At 39.1% G+C, this 18,378-nt stretch overlaps 1 protein-coding gene across 1 annotated transcript in view; it reads right to left on the reverse strand.

Annotated features, from left to right (window-relative positions):
* The window catches only part of SPTBN5 (spectrin beta, non-erythrocytic 5), a 94,651-nt gene that overhangs the window by 59,548 nt on the left and 16,725 nt on the right, over window positions 1-18,378 (reverse strand). The window contains exons 13-30 of the mRNA XM_029964235.1: window positions 18,121-18,273; window positions 17,459-17,589; window positions 16,525-16,776; window positions 15,671-15,958; window positions 14,776-15,022; window positions 13,789-13,928; window positions 12,732-12,831; window positions 11,903-12,073; window positions 11,647-11,811; window positions 10,664-10,890; window positions 9,950-10,136; window positions 8,523-8,723; window positions 7,287-7,403; window positions 6,572-6,735; window positions 4,827-4,959; window positions 3,843-3,988; window positions 2,501-2,615; window positions 469-579 (exon numbers count right to left, since the gene is read on the reverse strand). Coding sequence (XP_029820095.1) covers window positions 469-579; window positions 2,501-2,615; window positions 3,843-3,988; window positions 4,827-4,959; window positions 6,572-6,735; window positions 7,287-7,403; window positions 8,523-8,723; window positions 9,950-10,136; window positions 10,664-10,890; window positions 11,647-11,811; window positions 11,903-12,073; window positions 12,732-12,831; window positions 13,789-13,928; window positions 14,776-15,022; window positions 15,671-15,958; window positions 16,525-16,776; window positions 17,459-17,589; window positions 18,121-18,273 — 3,048 coding nt within the window. The remainder of the gene's footprint in view (window positions 1-468; window positions 580-2,500; window positions 2,616-3,842; window positions 3,989-4,826; window positions 4,960-6,571; window positions 6,736-7,286; window positions 7,404-8,522; window positions 8,724-9,949; window positions 10,137-10,663; window positions 10,891-11,646; window positions 11,812-11,902; window positions 12,074-12,731; window positions 12,832-13,788; window positions 13,929-14,775; window positions 15,023-15,670; window positions 15,959-16,524; window positions 16,777-17,458; window positions 17,590-18,120; window positions 18,274-18,378) is intronic.

Below are 18,378 nucleotides of genomic sequence, written 5' to 3' on the forward strand. Positions count from 1 at the left end.
CATAGAGAAAATTTCAGACTGTTGCCCTATACTTTCTTCTCTAATCCTCCATAGTCAATCAAAGCACTTTGTGTTTAATGAATATTAATTTTCTCTGCACATAAAACTGATTCTGGCTTTTTCCTTGTAATCACTTGAAACACTATGAAGAGGATGATAAGCACATCACAGAGCCCGGCATAATCATACATTCCAAACAATGATCAAAAATATCCCTGTGAATCACTTCAATAATCAGCACACATTATAGTATGTGCCTTATTTGAAAAGTTTTAAATTACTTACTTTATCACTGCCATTAGACCTTGAATATACAAAGAAAACCAGAAAACTAGTGAAAATCTGTAGAGATTTCCAGTCTTTCTGTGAGAGATGGTAGTAATTTGGTTCACAATACCAAATTATTATGCTTATCTTGGAAACTTGAATTTTGGCTACACATTAAAGATCCCAAATGACTGCCATTACCTGCTGCTCATTACCGGAGAGCTCATGTTCCAAGGTCACATGGTTGCGGAGCTGGGTTTGCACACCTCTCATGTCCTTAGCAACATCATCTGGAATACTTTTGGACTTGTCCTAGAAGGATGAAATTACAGAAAGCTTTGTTACTTTCTACTTCCAAGCAAAACTCACTACAAGCCTATATTAGTAATTTTGAGTAGTGCAACTCATACTGCACTCTTGAGGACATCCTGGGTTACTCAACTATTATAGGTAAAAGGAAGCCAGAAAAGTCTGTCCTAGTAACTCACTTCTAAGTATCTTAATGATTAAACTATTCAAATGAACTGTGACAAATAAAGGTTCAAGTCTTGCCTTGATCAGACAATATAAGAGAACGTCTTACAGGCTTTGTGTTGGGAATCAATCTGGAACAGCTGCTGCAGTGACATAGTGAATTCTTAAAAGTAGCATTAACAAGCAACAGCTTCAACCCATTCTTTGGCATACAGGTGATCTTTCTGTGAACCATCTTTATATGAAAATTTTAATTATAGATGCTCAAGCAAGTTTACTGTAAAAATGAAAGAAATGGAAGGACCATTACATAAAAGGAAACTTAAACATTTATTTAGCTCTGAAGGGATTTAGTTGTTATCCAGACATGCATCGAAAATACAGCAAGGAGACAAAAAAGAGGCTAGAGAACAACAGCTAGAGAACAACAGTGTTGCTAGAATAAAATTATTAGAAATTTGTTCCAGGTCAGTTTAGAGAAAATTAGAAGAACATTTTTAACCATTGAAGAAGTGCATTTATGGAGCAGATTCACAGGCTAGTTTGGGGTACCAACAATGCATCTTGGTAAGGTCTTATAAAAGGAGATGTTGTAGTTGTCTATACTATGATGACACTGGAGCTGATGACTTAAGCAAGATCTCCTAGTACTTGGTTCCTATAAGAAATGGCTTTCCCTGGTAGACTTTTGACTAGAGTACACACGAAGGGATGAGCAAGATGATTGTACTGCTCTCTCACTCTGGCATGAAGCTATTAACAAGATGTAATGCAAGAAGGGTGTAGTGGCTGCCTGGACCAAACAGCATGGGGATAAACTGACAGCTGGTCTGTGAAGTGTTTCTGAATTCTGTTTCTGCCTCAGAATTAACTACTTCATCATTGAAGTTAAATATGCACCAGGTTCTGAAAATCCCACCTGGCATATGGTGAAATAATATGATGCTTGATTTTCCATTCATGACAGAGGAAGAAAGTTCAATAGGGCAGTCTCTGCCAGGATAAACAACTAGAAAATCAATTGCATGTAACTAAACAATGCCCTGTTGCCTTGAAAACAGTGGAAACTATTGGATTGCTGCTCCTGTAAACATCTGCATTAGGGAAACCACACCCCTCATTACAGCAAGCATGTGGTTTCTCTGTGAAATTCTTCAGGATGTTCAGATAAAACAGAAGGCTGAAGATTTTTTTATTGGGAGTTCTCCCCCTAGTTTTCACAATGGGACTGATTGAAATTATTGCCAGTACTGGGCACTGAAATGAGAGGAGAAGATTTTTGGCCCAGCTTTTCACATCAGGTCACATGATTGCCTGACAGCCTTCCAGGCTAATGGTTACTGTAATACAGACAAATGCCTTTTTCAAAGGATAGTTCTTCAGCACATAAAGCTACAACAGCATACAAAGAGCCACCACGGTGAGGCAGTAAATAGTTTCTTAGGCCTGATGACTCCAAACAACACTACTGTATACACTGCACTGTGAGACAACTTAGTTCAAGCACTGATCTCAGCTTACCCCATAGATCAACAACTCCAGCTACACCTGCTTTCACCAATGGTTCTCATTAGGTAACCAGTCACGTATCTAAGGATTACAAAGGATTTTTTTTTTTTACACTTTGAGTAATAACACTGGTTTCTTACTGAGAACTTTTTTGAAGTCATTAGTAAGCATGCTGAGAATCACAAGAATATTCCACAAATAAAGCTGAAATAGAGTTCGCATTATATGAGAATTTCCCATTATTTTTTACCTCAATATGTGCCAGAGCATCAGTTAGATCTTGGTAACACTTGTGAATTGCCTCAGCGTCTCTCAGCCGTGCACCTCGTAATCTGGTAATTTCTAACAGCTCCTCCCAAGAGTTCCTTCAGGGGAGGATGGGGGAAAGAACCATGTAAAAAATTTAAAGTAGGAGTAATGGAGACCAACAGTCTAAAGAAAAACTGAAAACAAGACCTGCTCTTACTTTGTTTTTCATTTCTGCCATTAAATTCTGTTGGAGTGATTCTCTGAAGGACAGCATGTCTCTCACCCTTCTCTGTCCTCCTGTCTACTCCATAAGCTTAAAGAGATGGTCATATGTGAGACATAGGACTCAAAAAGCAATTATGCTTTTTGGGTTTTATATGCAGGACTTGGACAACTGAGTCATAGAATCACAGAATATCCTGAGTTGGAAAGGACCCCAAAGGACCATCAAAAACCAACTCTTAGCCCTGCACAAGACCACCCCAAAAATCACACCATGTGCCTGAGAGCATTGTCCAAATGTTTCTTGAAGTCTGTCAGACTTTCTGTCATGACCACTTCCCTGGGGAACCCTTTCCAGTGTCCAACCACCCTCTGGGTGAAGAACATTCTCCTAATATCTAATCTAAACCTCCCCTGACATAGCTCCATGCTGTTCCCTTGGGTCCTATCATTGGTCACCAGAAAGAAGACATCAGTGCCTGCCTCTCCACTTCCCCTCATGAGGAAGTTGTGATGAGGTCTCCCCTCAGTCTCCTCCAGAGGAGGCGGAACAGACCAAGTGACCTCAGCCACTCCTCATACGGTTTCCCCTCTAGGCTCTTCACCATCTTCATAGCCCTCCTTTGGACACTTTTTAAGAGCTTTATATCTTCCTTACACTGAGGTGCCCAAAACAGCAGACAGACCCACTTCTCTTTCAGGTCAGTTTGGACTGATGCCAGAACTAAGAAGCTCAGAACATTTTAATGTTATTCTAAAGAGCAATCATGGGATTCAAACTCAAAAATCAGAATAAAAAAGCAACAAAACTCCTAGCCTTTCAGTTAGGTGATCTTGTTTCAAAGGGCAAAGGAAGTTCACTCACCCTTACTTGTAAAGCACCTCTGATGCAATTTACAGAAGCTAAAAGCAAGCTAAAACCAAGTAGGTAATGCCTGCATTATAGTAGTCAATTTTTAAATGAGGGTGGCAGCAGCTCTGCTTCAATAAGCAAGCCATATATTCTGCAATTAGAGAATTAGGAGAACCTGACTTATTCTTTTCCAGTATTTTGTCTCTTCTTCTTTCTCGAGAGTGAATTGAAAGGACAAAGCATTATGGAGCTAACATGAGTCTCCTACCTTAGCTCTTTCTGCATCTGCCGAATTTCCTGGGACCCAGAATGGTCGCAGCTCAGCAAGTGGTCTGCCAGCTGCTGGAAAGCCACAACTCTTTTCCCAGCTGCTTCCAACTGGTGTCGGAATGTGTCATATCTGGCACAAAGTTGCTTTTGAAGGGAAAACAAGAATAAAAAAAACAAACACCTTTTGAGTGCTCTCATTTCCCAAACATACCTGCTCATTTAACAGAGCACAACCAAAAGACAGGTAACAAGCTGACCATACTTACAGATGGAGACCCTATAGAGTGACAGGATTTTACCTCCAAAGAATGTGAGGAGCTGCAAACTCTTAGTAAAACATGAGGTTTGTGATGCAAATGGGAGGCAGAAACATTATTAGTGGGGATGGAAACAAACATTCTATGTACAACGAATTTCAATTATTAAATTATATGTTTTCCCTTCATGAATGCAAATGTGTATTCAGTACTGTAAATGGATAATGCAGTCTCATTTTAAGGTTTAGAATACGAGTTATTTTGAAACAGATTATAAAACGAGGATTCAGAGCAGATATTGATTTTTAACAGGCTGATATTAGATTGGTTTCTATGCTCCATGAAGAGGTATAGCTGTAGATGTTCGTACAGCAATCAGCAACCTCAATGAAAAAAAAGAAAAAAAGGAAAAGTCCTAAATGGATACCATACTAAAATACTTGATTATTAAAAGTAGAGAGAACTTGCTCTCTGAAGGCATAGACATTTTAGCATGCAGTTGTTTCACACAGTTCAGCCCTCATAGTAGCAGGATGTGTTAGGCAACGCTGTCTGTTCTTCAGACCTTCCCACCCACTCTTCACCCTTTTCTCTTCCCATCTTCCAGTTATTTATCCTTATTCTTTACTCTGTCTTTTAAGTTTTCATGGACAACCCTAGAATCTGTTTACAGTCTTAATACATATAGTTTATTTGATTTTTGATCTGTTACTCAAAAAACTCACCAAGACATGTTCATAATCATTTCCATAGTCTTCAGAGCTGGCTGTTTGTTTCTGCTGAGTGATCCAGTCTTCCAGATCTTCATATTCTCGTACAAACTCATGCAAGACAAGAGTTTCATCCAGCTTCTTCCCTCTGTTGGGGGAAGGAGAAAAGGTAATACAATTAGATCAAGGCAATATGGAGGAGGGCAATCAGTAACTTTCTTCCTATGAATCCCCAAAACCTCTCACAAAAGACTCACTCTCTTTAATGAAAGAGCTGACTATTTCTGAAAAGTGGAAATAATGTTTGTAGGATGACAGTTGTCATCCAGGTCATACTCATCTCGTTGGCTGGGTGTCCTGGAAGAGCGCTGTGCCTAGTTGAGTTCTACCCCTGTTCTGCTTTTGATTTCAGTTGGGTTTCATTCCTGATGTTTTTTTTGTTGGGTTTTTTTTCTTCCCATGGAAATATTTTTTATTTTTTTCCAGATCTGCCCTGATCTGTCTTTCTAAGGATAATTGTATTGCTCATGAAAATGAGAAGGAAGTCTTTCTGAGGATGGTGCATCAGGAAAGTGGATGCTATGAAAGCCTTTTGATGCAATTCTGCTTACGTTGCCTGTTTAGCAAAATTGCTGCAACCATGGTCTAGAGTATCTTATAACTCAGCCAGACATTACAGGCCTTTCACAGTAAATAATATATCAATTTTCCATCTGCTAACACTGACTGACCATCGTGCAAAAATTCCAGGAAAGATGAACTTGGCTTCCCTCTTTGAATCACAGCTGCTCATCACAAGAGAGGCAGCCTGCTCAGAGAGAGTCCAGCCCAAAGAGAATGCAGATTAGAGGTACAAACCAGAGTGCCAATAAAGCACAACAAGACTCAGGTTAACATTAAGCATGAGTGAAAAAACAAAACAATTCTGTGTTCAACACACACACATTTTGGTATTTCTAGATTGAGGTTTTTTTTTTCTGAACTTTTCATTCACAGGATTTTCTATTGTTGCTTTTACTTTTTCAATTGTAAACAAGAATAGAAACAAAAGGTAAAATACCAGGTTTAATAATTCTAGTATTTAGATTAATCTATTTGTTATTCTACTTACAGAGCCTCATTCTTTTTCTGAATGAAATTTTTGTGAAAGAAAAATCTAAACTGTTCAGACATTTGTTCCTTCCTGACAACAAAGTGCTAAAAACCTGAGCTAACTGTCCCATTGTAAACACCTTGCTGTAATAATAACAGAAAGGAAGTGAAATGAAAAGTAAATGATTCATTCAAGAATAAAAAGCTTCCTATACTAACAGAGTCACTGGGCATAAAGATAAGTGTATCTGTAATTTTCTCCCTTATGTTATGTAACAAATTAAGTAATTTTCAAGCAACATTAAGGAAATCTTTTAAAAATACTTTTTTTTTATTTTCCTGTGGCATATTCCAAGTACCACAAATGCAAGTCAGAACCTGGCATCTCAAGTCACTTTACAGGAGGATGATTAAGGATAAAGAGGAAATTTGTGGGCTTCAAATTCTTAATATGTAGCAAAACTCCTTGAATACATTGTAGAGGTTTTGTTTAGCAAAAACGAAAAGCTTATAGGTGCTTGGAATTATAATATAGAAACAAGCAATTTCCTAAATACAATTGAAAAGGGAGGAGATAATTATTATGATCTAAATTCCAGTAAAGTAATTGGAGATATCAGTGGGCTTTGAATCAAAGCTAAGACTCAAGAGGCAGTTCTAGTTTATACCTTGCTGCTGATAGCTCCTGTAACTCCTGGAGTCTTGAACGAACTTGTTCCTTTGGTGCATCAACCTCAGTATACTGGATGAAGCCCACAAGAGGAAGACTTTGGGCACTTTCGCTCAGTTCTTTCATTAAATCTTGGTAAATGGCAATCTCATGCTCCAGTGCCTGGCAAAGAAAAATAGTGAATTGAGAGTTGTCGAAGATCCACTGTTTGTGAACAGCCTACAGTTGAGACATTAAATGATGAGAAATACTTTTGGGAAGGATATGACATTTCCAAGACTTGATCAATTTTAGATAATTTTCTAGCAACATTTTTTGAAAAAAAAATGTACATAAATTCATACAAGTTAGGCGAATAAAGACAATTAGAATTTCCTGATGCATTATTAGGTAGAGAAAAATATCCCTGGAATAATGCTCTATCTGTATCTTTGATTTTAGGAAAAAAATATAAGGCTTCTGCATGCATCTGTTGAAAAAGGAAAATAAGATAAAAATATTCACTATTATCCTTTTTACCCAAACTACATTTTTCCAGTCATATTAGTATACCGAATTGATCTCTTCTATCAGTCTATTCACACATGGACATATATCAACACAAAATATCTTGTAGATGGCTTGACACTCAATTATCAACAAGACAAAAAATTTTATAACCTCAGACAGACCAAAAGATCATGCTAGCTTACAGAATTTAAGCAGAGAAATACCTTATGTTTCTTGATGAGTTTCAGTGTTCCATCTTCATCTTTACCATAGTCCTTGCTTGTTACAAGTGGATATTTTTCTGCAATCCAAGCCTCCAGGTCTGAAGTATTCACTAAAAACTATCAGTTAAAGAGAGAACAAATGAGTTTTTACTTTAAAAACACTCATATCATTTTTTTACCTAATAAATTCTAAATGGAGGGTGCATTGTAAGATTTACTGTGACGTTTTATTAAATATTTAATTCACTGTTTTGTGAAATCATAAAAAGATGAAGGAGATCACAGATGGAAGACTTCAGCACAGGATAACTAAGGTCTTTTCCAGGCATTACAGCTCCGTCAGTAAGTTTCAATTTGTCTCGCTTTTCTTTCTTCACATCACTTTCCTTTCTGACTCTTTCTTTACCTGATTCACTAAGGGTAGGGGTTAACTGTATCATATCAGTGTGACATTTCTCCTTCCCCTACCTGAGAAGTTCAAATCACTATAAGAATCAGGCTTCATAAAGTTTACAGTATGGATAAGTGTTTTTATAGATAGAGGAAATAAGAGCCAGATGATCATATACCCCAGGGACCATACCATAGCTGGTCCGGTGAACTCTGTGCAAACATTGTTTATGTCTACCAAACAGCATGTGCTACCTGAATAACTGAACTCCTACATGATCCACTAATGACAGAAAATTTGGATTATTGATATAAATATTTGCGTGCAATTTTTAACTTTTTTTTTTTTTAAAAAAAAAAGGATAAAGTCTAAGGATAAAATTCCAGAAGCCTATAGAAAATAATAGAATCAAAATCCCTAACTTTCTCTGAATCTTCACTGGGAACAGGTAAAGATTGGATAGCACAAAAAATCCCCTCTTTTCTGATTTTCTTATCATAATTCTCCAGTATGAAGGGCCAGTTCAGGATTCATTACATTAATTAAGTCAAAGCCTGAGGCTGTATAAAGATACTGAGAAGGGAGCTACTACTAGGAGAAATGTGTGTTCTGTACAGAACCAAAAGGGGTGGATATAGAACTCAAAGGAAACCTCTAGAGCAGCAGGTCTAGGCTGGGGGCTGCATTAAACTACGCAATCCAGCCCTCCACTCCCGTGAGTCTGGCCTCAAGCAACTGAAGAGAATACCAGTCCCAGCAGAGCTGGGTTTTTATTCACTTTAATATTTTGGTCTTCTTATTTGTCTGAAGAAGCTACTGTGTAAGCTCTTTGCTGTAATTTGTACCTCCTGGAAGCCAACTGAGTGCTGCAGCTGCTTCATCCTTTCCTCACAGGACTTCTCCAAGCCCTGCCAGGCAGTCACAAGCTCCTGGCATTTCTCACTTATTTTCTGAGGTGATGGGTGCTGGCCTGCAACCATTGTCTTTCCTTTATCCAGGACCCGTTGGACTTGCTGTTTATGGGCAGTCACTTCTGCCTGCAGTTCCTGGGAACGAGATAAAATAAAAAGTAGAAATAAAGGAAGAAAATGTGAGGATAAATAAATTCTGTTACTCCTAGTCCTAAGGAAAACTGGCAGCTGGTGACAGTGGTTAGAGTACAGCAAGTGGATATGGGCTGTCTATTTCTACAACACCTGCAGCTTCAGACACTACTCCCAGCCCCACTTGCATAATGCTCTGCTCTTGGTACTGCCATTGAGAGAGGAAAGAAGAGTATGTAAGGAAGCAGCAGACATCCCTTAACTTCCCTACACCAGAGTCCTCAGCCTTATGCTTTGATCTGGTCCTACCCCTTCTCCCCTTATCTTTACCATGCTCTTGCCCCTTCCCCTGTCCAGCAGTCAGAAAGGTTTGGGAGGTAGAACAGAACAAGAGATGAGACACAAAGCTGGGTGAGTCAGTAAAGAGTGTTGAGCTGCTGGTCAGAAAACAGAATATCCCAGAAGATGAATAGGGCTGGAGGATGATGGGAAGAGAGATACTGTCAACAGTACCATGAAAATTATTAGACTCCTGCTCCATAAGGCATCCCCATTGGTTTTATAATCTTTCTCATGGAATTTGCAATCAAGGTGCTGCAGAATCCAGCATTGCCTGTGGTGCAGGACAGCCAAGATGTCCCTCTGGCTGTGAGGAATTGCTACATAGAACCCAACTCCCCAGAAATTAGTGTTAACTTACCTTTATAAACATATTGACTGTAGCTTTGTCAAACCATTTTACAAGCAGTATAGAATTAAAATAAATGTTAAATGGCTGTTACATGCTCTTGCAGAAAATCTAGCATGCACGAACTTCAAGATTTCATGTATAAGGAAGCAGTAAACATAAAGCTACAGTAGGACAAGGATGTAACAGTCAAAAAAAAAAATCAACCCAGATTGAGCCACAAAGGAAAAAACCTCTTATTTTCTGTTTAGTGTAAGGTACACTGGCTTTTTATCCACTTTCAATAGGAAGAGCTACACAATTTCTCAGAATAATAATACTCCAAAATAGGACAAATTTTGCAGTTCTCACAGGAATTTTGTATTTGCTTGGAAAATCATCACCACACTGCTGATTTGTCTCAATCCACTGAACCATTTTAGCTGGACTAGAGCTGTTAGCAGTGAATGCACTCATACAAAGTGTTAACTGTGCAGGTTTGCAGGCTGAGATGAAGTGCAATGTGTCACCATGCTATAATACACTTGATTAAAGGAGTTACCTTGTGTTTTTGCAACAGGTTTTGAGCCACATCCAAGGACTTCCCACAGTTGGTGGAATGGGCAATAGCCAAGTGCTCATTAATCCAGTTCAATTCCATGTCATGATAATGGTAGAACTCATAAAGATCCACTGCAGCTTCCAGCAACTTACGCCTCTCATAAAGAGGTGCTTCCAAAGACTCAAACCTAGGGGTTATCCATTAAATATACGTTAAAACAAAGCTTTATCCTAATTCTGCTACAGGAATTAGGTTATGATACCATTGTGAAGATTTCAAATGCTAGACGTTTCTTTGCAATTAAATATCAATGGTTAATGCTGACTGCATATACAAGAATCCCTTCTACAGAAGGCTACTTATGACAAGTAGAACTATATGATAACACTAAACGTTATGCTTTTGAAGTCCTAGGCTTGTCCTGTGATGTTTTAAGAAACTAGTCACTATTAAAGCGATGGATGACCTATGGATAAGCAAGGGACTAGAGGAGGAGTGCAGCAGGCAAGGAGCAATGTCCAGCCACAGAGGTTGAGATGGGTCAACAGACAGCTGTACAGTTGCAGATCAAAGCCTAATTGTGTTACAACTGGGAGGAGAAATCATTCCTGAGCATGGGTTAAACTCAATCAACTAAAAGACATTTTCTACAAGGTAGAATAAAAAATGTTATTTGTTATAAGGAGTGGAGACAAAAAGAGAGTGACACCTCACCTTTTCAGATATTTCTGTGTTTCATCCAGAATCCTCTGGGAGTCAAAGTGATTGGTGGCCATTTTCCTTGCATGAGATACAATAGCATTCATTTTCTCTGCCAGCTCATATGTCTCATTTTCCAGCTGTCTGTGCTGCTTGAGTAGATTACGGCTGGAGCGCAAATCGTGGCCTGTCTCAGGTTCCTGAAGAACTTTCTCAATTTTCTCTATCTTCTTTTTGGCATCCTGCCAGGAAAAGATTACAGCACACTCATCCTGTCCTTTCAACACTATTTTCTTTCACTAATCCCTTCCTATGACAACTTCTTGGACACAATTTTTAAATCCAACTGTCTTTTCTTGATAACATAATGACTGTCTGTAAGAGGTCTCTCCCGGGAATATTTTCTTTTGCAAACTATTTTGGAGCACTCTTCTCTCTGAGCCACTAAAACACACAATTAAAAACAGCCTCTTTGAACTATCTTCAGTGACATAATACAAAACAATCAAACAATCTTCAAAGATTTCAGATTGTAGCTACAACACAGTGACAGTTCCATGTCATAATGGTATTGAAACACCTTCATAACACATTGTTCCTCTTGTATAATTTTCCTGGATGACAGTGTGCTTAATACAGTGCCTTGCCTCCAGCCCTCAAACTGACTCCAAGCAAGCATGTTTGCACAGCAATGACCTGACCCTTACAGAGTTTTGATTGTTTTCCTGGTACAGGATGCCCACACAGATGCAGTGCTGAGCCTGAGCTCAACAGCTTTGTATCTTGGTGCCGTGCTGGCTCTGTTATCCTGCTCATAACTTTGGAGTGAGCTTGCTTAGTGTTACACTGAACTTTCTCTCTGGAGATTGTAGACAGAATGGACACTTTAAAATACACTTTTGTCTGGATGGTATTCTCCTCATTTTTTTGGCATCCACACAACACAGGAACCGGGCTCCTAGGCCATTCCTCCCCACTGTTCCCTGTGACTTCCTGACCTGGAGCAGTTCCATGAGCTGTTCTTGCTGTCCAGCTTGTCTCAGTTTGTCACCTCGCTCTATCATCTTGCCGTACAATTCCTTCCAGTTCTTTTGAAGCTCTGACATCTTCTCCTGGATAGAAACTGCAGCATAATGGTTGTCTTGAATCAACTGATTTCCTTTCTGGAGAAACACAGCACATCATTTTATTAGCAGATCAGCAACTATGAAGTTTGGGACAAGATGAAAAACTTAGCTTCAAAATTGCCTTCACCTTTATCAGTGTCGTAAAGTGCTTCTCATTAGCCAACATTTCCTTCTCAGCAGCCTCATGCCACTTTAGTTTGCGTAGAACATTTGTTGGATCACGATAGGATTCATCCGATGCAATCTTGTACTTCTCTTCCATCCATATTAAAAGCTCAGCAGTATCACGATTAAACTCCTTACAGAAACAAACAGCATTAAATGGATTTAATTTCTGATTCTGTGTGGGTTTGCAGTGAAGAAATGTGATATATTTTCATATAAAAGTTGTTCTACATAATGAACACTTTTAAATGAAGTATGATCTTAAAACCATTAATGAGGTTTTAAGCCTTCACAGTAAAATCTCTTAGTCCCTTTTTACCACATTTACTAATCTGTTGCCTTTAATTGTCAGTGAATCAATTCTATCAATTCTCATTGACTGAATATTTTAACCATAAGAGGTCCAATCCTCCAGTATAACTTTGTATCTCAGCACTGAAAGCTGAATTTGGTGCCAAAACTTACAGTAACTATGCTAAAATATTAAGGTCCAGAACAATAATAAGTAATGAGCAGAATAAACTTATCCAGTAAACAAAACATTCTATTTGTATTTTTCATTCAAAAATCTCCATTTTTGTTTTGGAATTCTGCTATGGCTATAGCTTTGTAAGATTTATCACCAGTGCATCACCTGCTCCCTGGTGAGTGAGACTCTGTCTCACAGCCAAAGAGAAGGTGAGCTGCAGTAGGAATGCTCGGTAGTTTGAAATTTTGTCTCATAATAGGACAAAGGGCAAAACTGAAAATTTACACATCTCTGACCAAATCTGCAGTACTACTCTTTTTACCTGTAGCTGCAGGGAATCCAACAATCTCTGTTTTCTCTTTGCATTGCTTTGTATCAGCTGCTCCCACCTTTGCTGGAGAGTGACCATTCTTTCTTCAATGCTACCAAGAAAAACAGGAAGTTCAATGCAGTACTAGTCTTATCGGTTCGCCTTGGTTCTGCTGTAGTCATGAGTACACTATAAATGTAATCTAGTTCCAACAACTCTGCTAACAGGAGGAAGGGATATACAGCCCTGTCCTACCACTGTGATGGGCTCATCTGGAAAGCAGCTATTGCTTGCCAGCTGCTCTGGATTTTCCTTTTGTATGGTTGTGTTACGTTAGTGAATTGTAGTCACGCACTAAAACACCAACACCTTCCTCTGTCCTGAATATTCCACCTTAACTAATAAATTTCTCTGTAATGTATGTACAATGAAGCTTTGGAATGACCTTCTAGTGCTGGCAAGAAATCAGATCTAAGGGCATTTTTTTATAAATTCGTGGAGGGAGTTTTCAAGACATTATCACTTGTGATCACAAGAATATAGTCTTCTGATCCAAGAGGTCCATTCTAACCCTCTATTTCTAATTCTTGTTTGCAAAGGGGTCCCCTTAGTAGATCCTAGTGGCTCTACTACAGAAAAAGGAATTACAGATAACAGTTCAGATTCAATAAAGACACAAAAGATCTGCTCCCAATGAATTATGTCCTTGTGAAGTCTTCTGTAACTTTTTAAAAGCAAACAATAGTTCTAATACATGATACAGATAAATGAAAGAATTCTTTTTTGGTAGGCATTTAATCAGTTTACATTAAAGAAGTTTTGTCACTGTATGTCATTTATGATACAAGGCAAATTGTTCTAGTGTTCTGCCAAATGCCACTTCTAACCTAAAGCATTTTATTTATCCAGGAAATCTATTAAAAAAAAAAATTCATTTTCTCCTGCTCATCCAGCAGATCATGGTTTGGAGGTCAACTAATTTCTCCTCAGAGAAAGTTTTTCCTCTACACCTAATCACACTGGATCATTTATTAAATGTTTGGACATTTAAATAAATGTTTGGACTCACACATGAGATGCAAAGTGCCTGCTCTCTAGGAGGTTCGCCCCATTTTCATTAAGTGCTTCAACTCGTCTCTTCAGTGCCACCAGCACTTGTTCAAATTCCTGATGTTGCTTCAGCAGGCTTCGAACAGCATCTACATGGTCCTGCATTTAAGAAAAAAATTTGATCAAGACTTTTCTTGATTGTATTGTTGTTTCTCTAGCAATGAAAAAAAAAATTGACCTTATTTTCCTCCTTCTCTCTCAGGCAGGGAATATAGTGTACATTTGCATGTGCCTAAGGAGGTTCAGGACTATAAACAAGCAGCAGGTGCTCAGGTTTGTGTCATATCTGATTCCTCTGTTCTATGTTTCCATTATTGTTCCGTTGTCACCTTTTAAGAAAGTCTGCATTCTAAATTTATGTCAGCATTCTGGCACATCTAGAGATGTGCAATACAACAGGTTGTAACTAAGTAAAACTTTATTCCACTCAGTTGATCCAAAAGTATCAATGTTTTAGGTTCAGCTGAAAACATACGAGATGGTGAGACACCACAAACTCCTTCTTCACTGATCTTGTGAATATTGCCTGCATTTGTTTTTTGCTTCATTTGCTTTAAAGTTATTAAATCAGTGAAAAGAAAAAGTGGTTTTTTAAAAAAAAGTCATGGTTTTACTTGACAAAAAAAATTATGTTCAAGCTGAAACATTTTTTTTAATGGTTAGCCACCAAACAGATGAGTCAATTTTATATAAACCATATGACATGTTCAAACATAGCAACAAATCACAACTCTAGTTGGTTTTAAATTTTTTTTTTGAGAGACAATGAGCTTTTTTTCTCATGAAGATGAGCAAGAATATAAGAACATTAATGAGAACCTGAAAGTTTAATTCCCAACTATGAAAAAGCCATGACTATAAGAACGAGGAAACCAGTTTAATTAAGAAAATTGTTGCTACTCCCTGCATGGGGAGATGAGAAAACAAGATCAGCTGCTGTACATACCCCAAGGTCATCTCCCCGGAGAAAGGCCTCATGGCCAGAGAGGGCTGCATTGATACGGTCTCCTTCCCTATTGAACTTCTGCAATTCTAGGCCATCCTGCAGCTTTTTCAATCGCTGTTCCCACATTTTCAGCAGTTCTTTGTTCTCCTTGGCCAGACTCTCCATGGACTGGTGGACGTCCATGGTCCTGCTGTTACTGGGTTGTTGGTGGATTACTTTGTGCCCTAGCTCTTCCAGCTGCACAAATCTTTCCAGAGTCAAAAAGAAAAATGAGACCTCATTGCATGAGGGAATATGAATTCTCTTTCATCACACCTCTTTGCTCTTTTGGCAGTGCCTATACATCAAGCTTCCCCCTTCCCTTTTACTCTTCTCCTGCTGGCCATGGTTGTGCACTGCAAAATGCAGCTGGTTTTTTGCTCAGGGATATATGCTGCAGGCAGTAGGTGAGATTTCCCTATTTGGACAGAAAGCCCATATAAGCAGCAGGCTTTCACATCAAAAGGGAGAGGAGGGCAAACAATATCTGGAAATTCATAACAAGCAGAAGAAGAACTAAAAATTATGGCAAATGGAACATAAGGCCTGAGAAGGAGTGGGGGAACTGGAATAAAGTGCAGATGGCACTATCGGAGTTTGTCAAGAGAGCTTATGGAACACTGTTACTGCCAACATACAGCTCCTCCTTCCCCCTCCATCAGCCATCAGGATAAGTATGCAAAAGCTGACTAGATTTTGTGTTTTGCAGTCTCCTTCTGACAGTAAGTTTCAAGTGCATTTGAATAAACTTTTGGCATCACTTTCATGCGCAATTTATGTACAAGATAGACATGTTTCATTTTCACAGTACTGTTGTCATATCACCCCACTGCCCACCCTCACAGAATCTCTCTACCTTTCTTTCTGAGATCTAATTTCTGTCAGCAGGTCTTGATGTTCCTTCAGCAATTGCTCTGCAGAAGCCACATCCACACCCATTTCTTCACTTCTCAGCTTCTCCTGAATACCTTCTGCCCACAGTAGAAGCCTACGGCTGTCTTGCAGAAAGGACTGTTGATTTTGTGCCCACTGCAGAATGTCCTGCTTCTTTTGGGTCTCCAGCTTGAGCTTTGCCAGAAGCCTCTCCATGTTCTCTACCTGCTCAGTGATGGCCTTGCTCTCTGTGGGGTTGGTGTCCTTAATACTGAAATAAAATACATTCAACTGGGTGAACAGGCATTTATTTAAAGTTTGAATCAAAACTCTTTAAAAGGAACAGATTTGGATATTTACACTTGCATTAAAAAGAAAGTCAGCTAGGGCAACAAATTCTCATTGTGAATGTATAGAAAACTCAAGGCCATAAAAAATTTTAAAGTAGTGTTTCAAGTTCAAACTCCTATGCACAATTCTCTGCTATCTTCTTATGTTCACCCTTGCTTCCCCCGATTACCCTCTTTCAGGGTCGAAATGATACTTCCACATTTTGAACTAGGTAAATCCCATTAGTAGAAGTAACTACTCTACTTGCTAGAACTACAGACAATCCTGTGATATTTATCTTCCTGCACCTGTGAAGTCTAGAAGCAATCACTTCACCAGTTACCCAGCCATACTCAAGAGAGATCATCTCCATCCAGCATGCAAGTTCATTCTTTGGACTGCTAGAAAGAAAACTTCAAAAGCTGCTCATCCTCTTTATAGCCATAATTTACAACTTGATCTTAGAGAACTATCAAAGAGTATGGAAAAAAAGAGAAGGTTACTTACGACTTTGCAACACTCCTCAAGTATTCAATTTTCCTCTCTATCACCAGGACCTCTCTCTCAACTGTATGCAGTTTGCGCTTGTCTGACTCCAGCCCAGCAGGCAAGTTCCCTGGTTCCAGATCCCTGAGTTGGACCATCTTGTCTTGCAGTAGTACTCCTATGCTCTGACAGTCCTGAAGAAATGTCTTCACATCAGCCACTCCAATCAGTTCGGAGCCCTTTTCCTCTTTCAGAGTTTCCATGCGCCTCCAACTTGAAGAAAGATAACAATTGTTATACATGAACTATATCCTTTTTTTTTGTTCAGAAAAAGTCTTTTATAAAGATTTCATCAGGACTTAAGTGTGCTGAGGGAGTGAACACTAGCACTACCTCACAATATTTCATATCAGTGCCATGTCAAACAAGGGGACCCTGTTCATTTCTGACCAGGTTCAGAACACACTGAATATGATGCAAATCAACTACCATGGTCAAAATAAGGACCTGGCTGTGCCTCACGGTTCCCACTGAGTGACATGGTGCCAGGAGTATGTTCACAACAGGTACTAAATATACTTCATGAAGTTAAACATTTGATATTCCTTTCAAGGTTTGTGAAGGGTGTCCTCACCTGATGCTTAAGTAACCAAATCAGCTGCTGCAGTGCAGTACAGAGAGAACTACTCTGAATACATCACTGTCTCCTGTGGGTGAATTCACATTGTGCTCTAACATGCACACAAAAATTGCTGCAGTTTAAACATCTTGGTGTCAGAGGCCTAGAAGCACCCCTTAGTCCTGGAGGCCTGACACTGGGCTCAGGACCAGCCTACAGCCAGGATGAGGGTTGCCCCCTTCCCACTGATGAAACTGTTGTCTAGATTGGGAATGAATGGTCGGGTCTCCAATTGGCCCCATGAGACAATCCTCTGTTTATCACTAGCACTTTTACCTGATGTTCATCTCTTCCAGCCAAACTTGCATCTCAGAATATTTGCTGGGACTGATCTTCCCATATTTAACTGCTAATTTTTCAATGTCTCCCAGCTGGCCTTTGCCTGCAGCCAGTTCCGTTAAAAAGCTCTAAAGTAGAAAAGATATAAGAATTAAGAACTTGAGGTTTTTCCATTTCTATGGACACAATTCTCAATAATCTGTCATATCCACTCATCTCCCACTTTCACAGTTGGCTTCTCCATTTACCAGCCTGCTGACAACATGCACAGCTGTGCAAGTAGCTCTCCTACAGCTCTCCTGGCGTCCCCCAGTGTGCACAGTACACCTGTGCACATATGTCCCACTCCACTGGGGTGCAAGTGCACTGATGGATTTTTTCATCATTTGGCATTTTTTTCCAAGTGGTGTAAGATAAACCACAAAAAGAATCCTTTTGTACCATGATATTTGTACGGGATACAATGCTCACAAAAAGATAAAGGAACAGAATCACATCAGCTTCTGTAATCTGGCATAGTCTGTATGAAAGAAACATCTGATCTATGCATGACTCTAAATTGAAAGAAAAGACTCTCAAAACATCATTTCTCAACTATCTTTTCTCCCAAGGTCAAGCTGATTTAAAAGGTATCATCTGTGATCAGGGAAAAGGGATACCTGATATTTCTGCTGCATGACCTCCACATTGTCTGCTTGAGGCTGAAGAGTCCGGAAAATGTTCTCTTTATCTTTCATCCATGACTGAAATTCTTCGCAAGAGCTACAGAAGCGGTAATAGCCAATCATCTCCTCCAGAGCCTTTTTTCTGTTCTGTAAAACAGATGAAGACTTAAGTATTTTTGTAATGACTCCCTGCCATTTGAAGAAACAAACAAAAAAAAAAATCCTTGCATTTAAGCTACAATACACAGGTGA

The sequence above is a fragment of the Manacus vitellinus genome, unplaced genomic scaffold (assembly GCF_001715985.3).
Source record: "Manacus vitellinus isolate BGI_N305 unplaced genomic scaffold, ASM171598v3 scaffold_6_pilon, whole genome shotgun sequence".
NCBI lineage: Eukaryota > Metazoa > Chordata > Aves > Passeriformes > Pipridae > Manacus > Manacus vitellinus.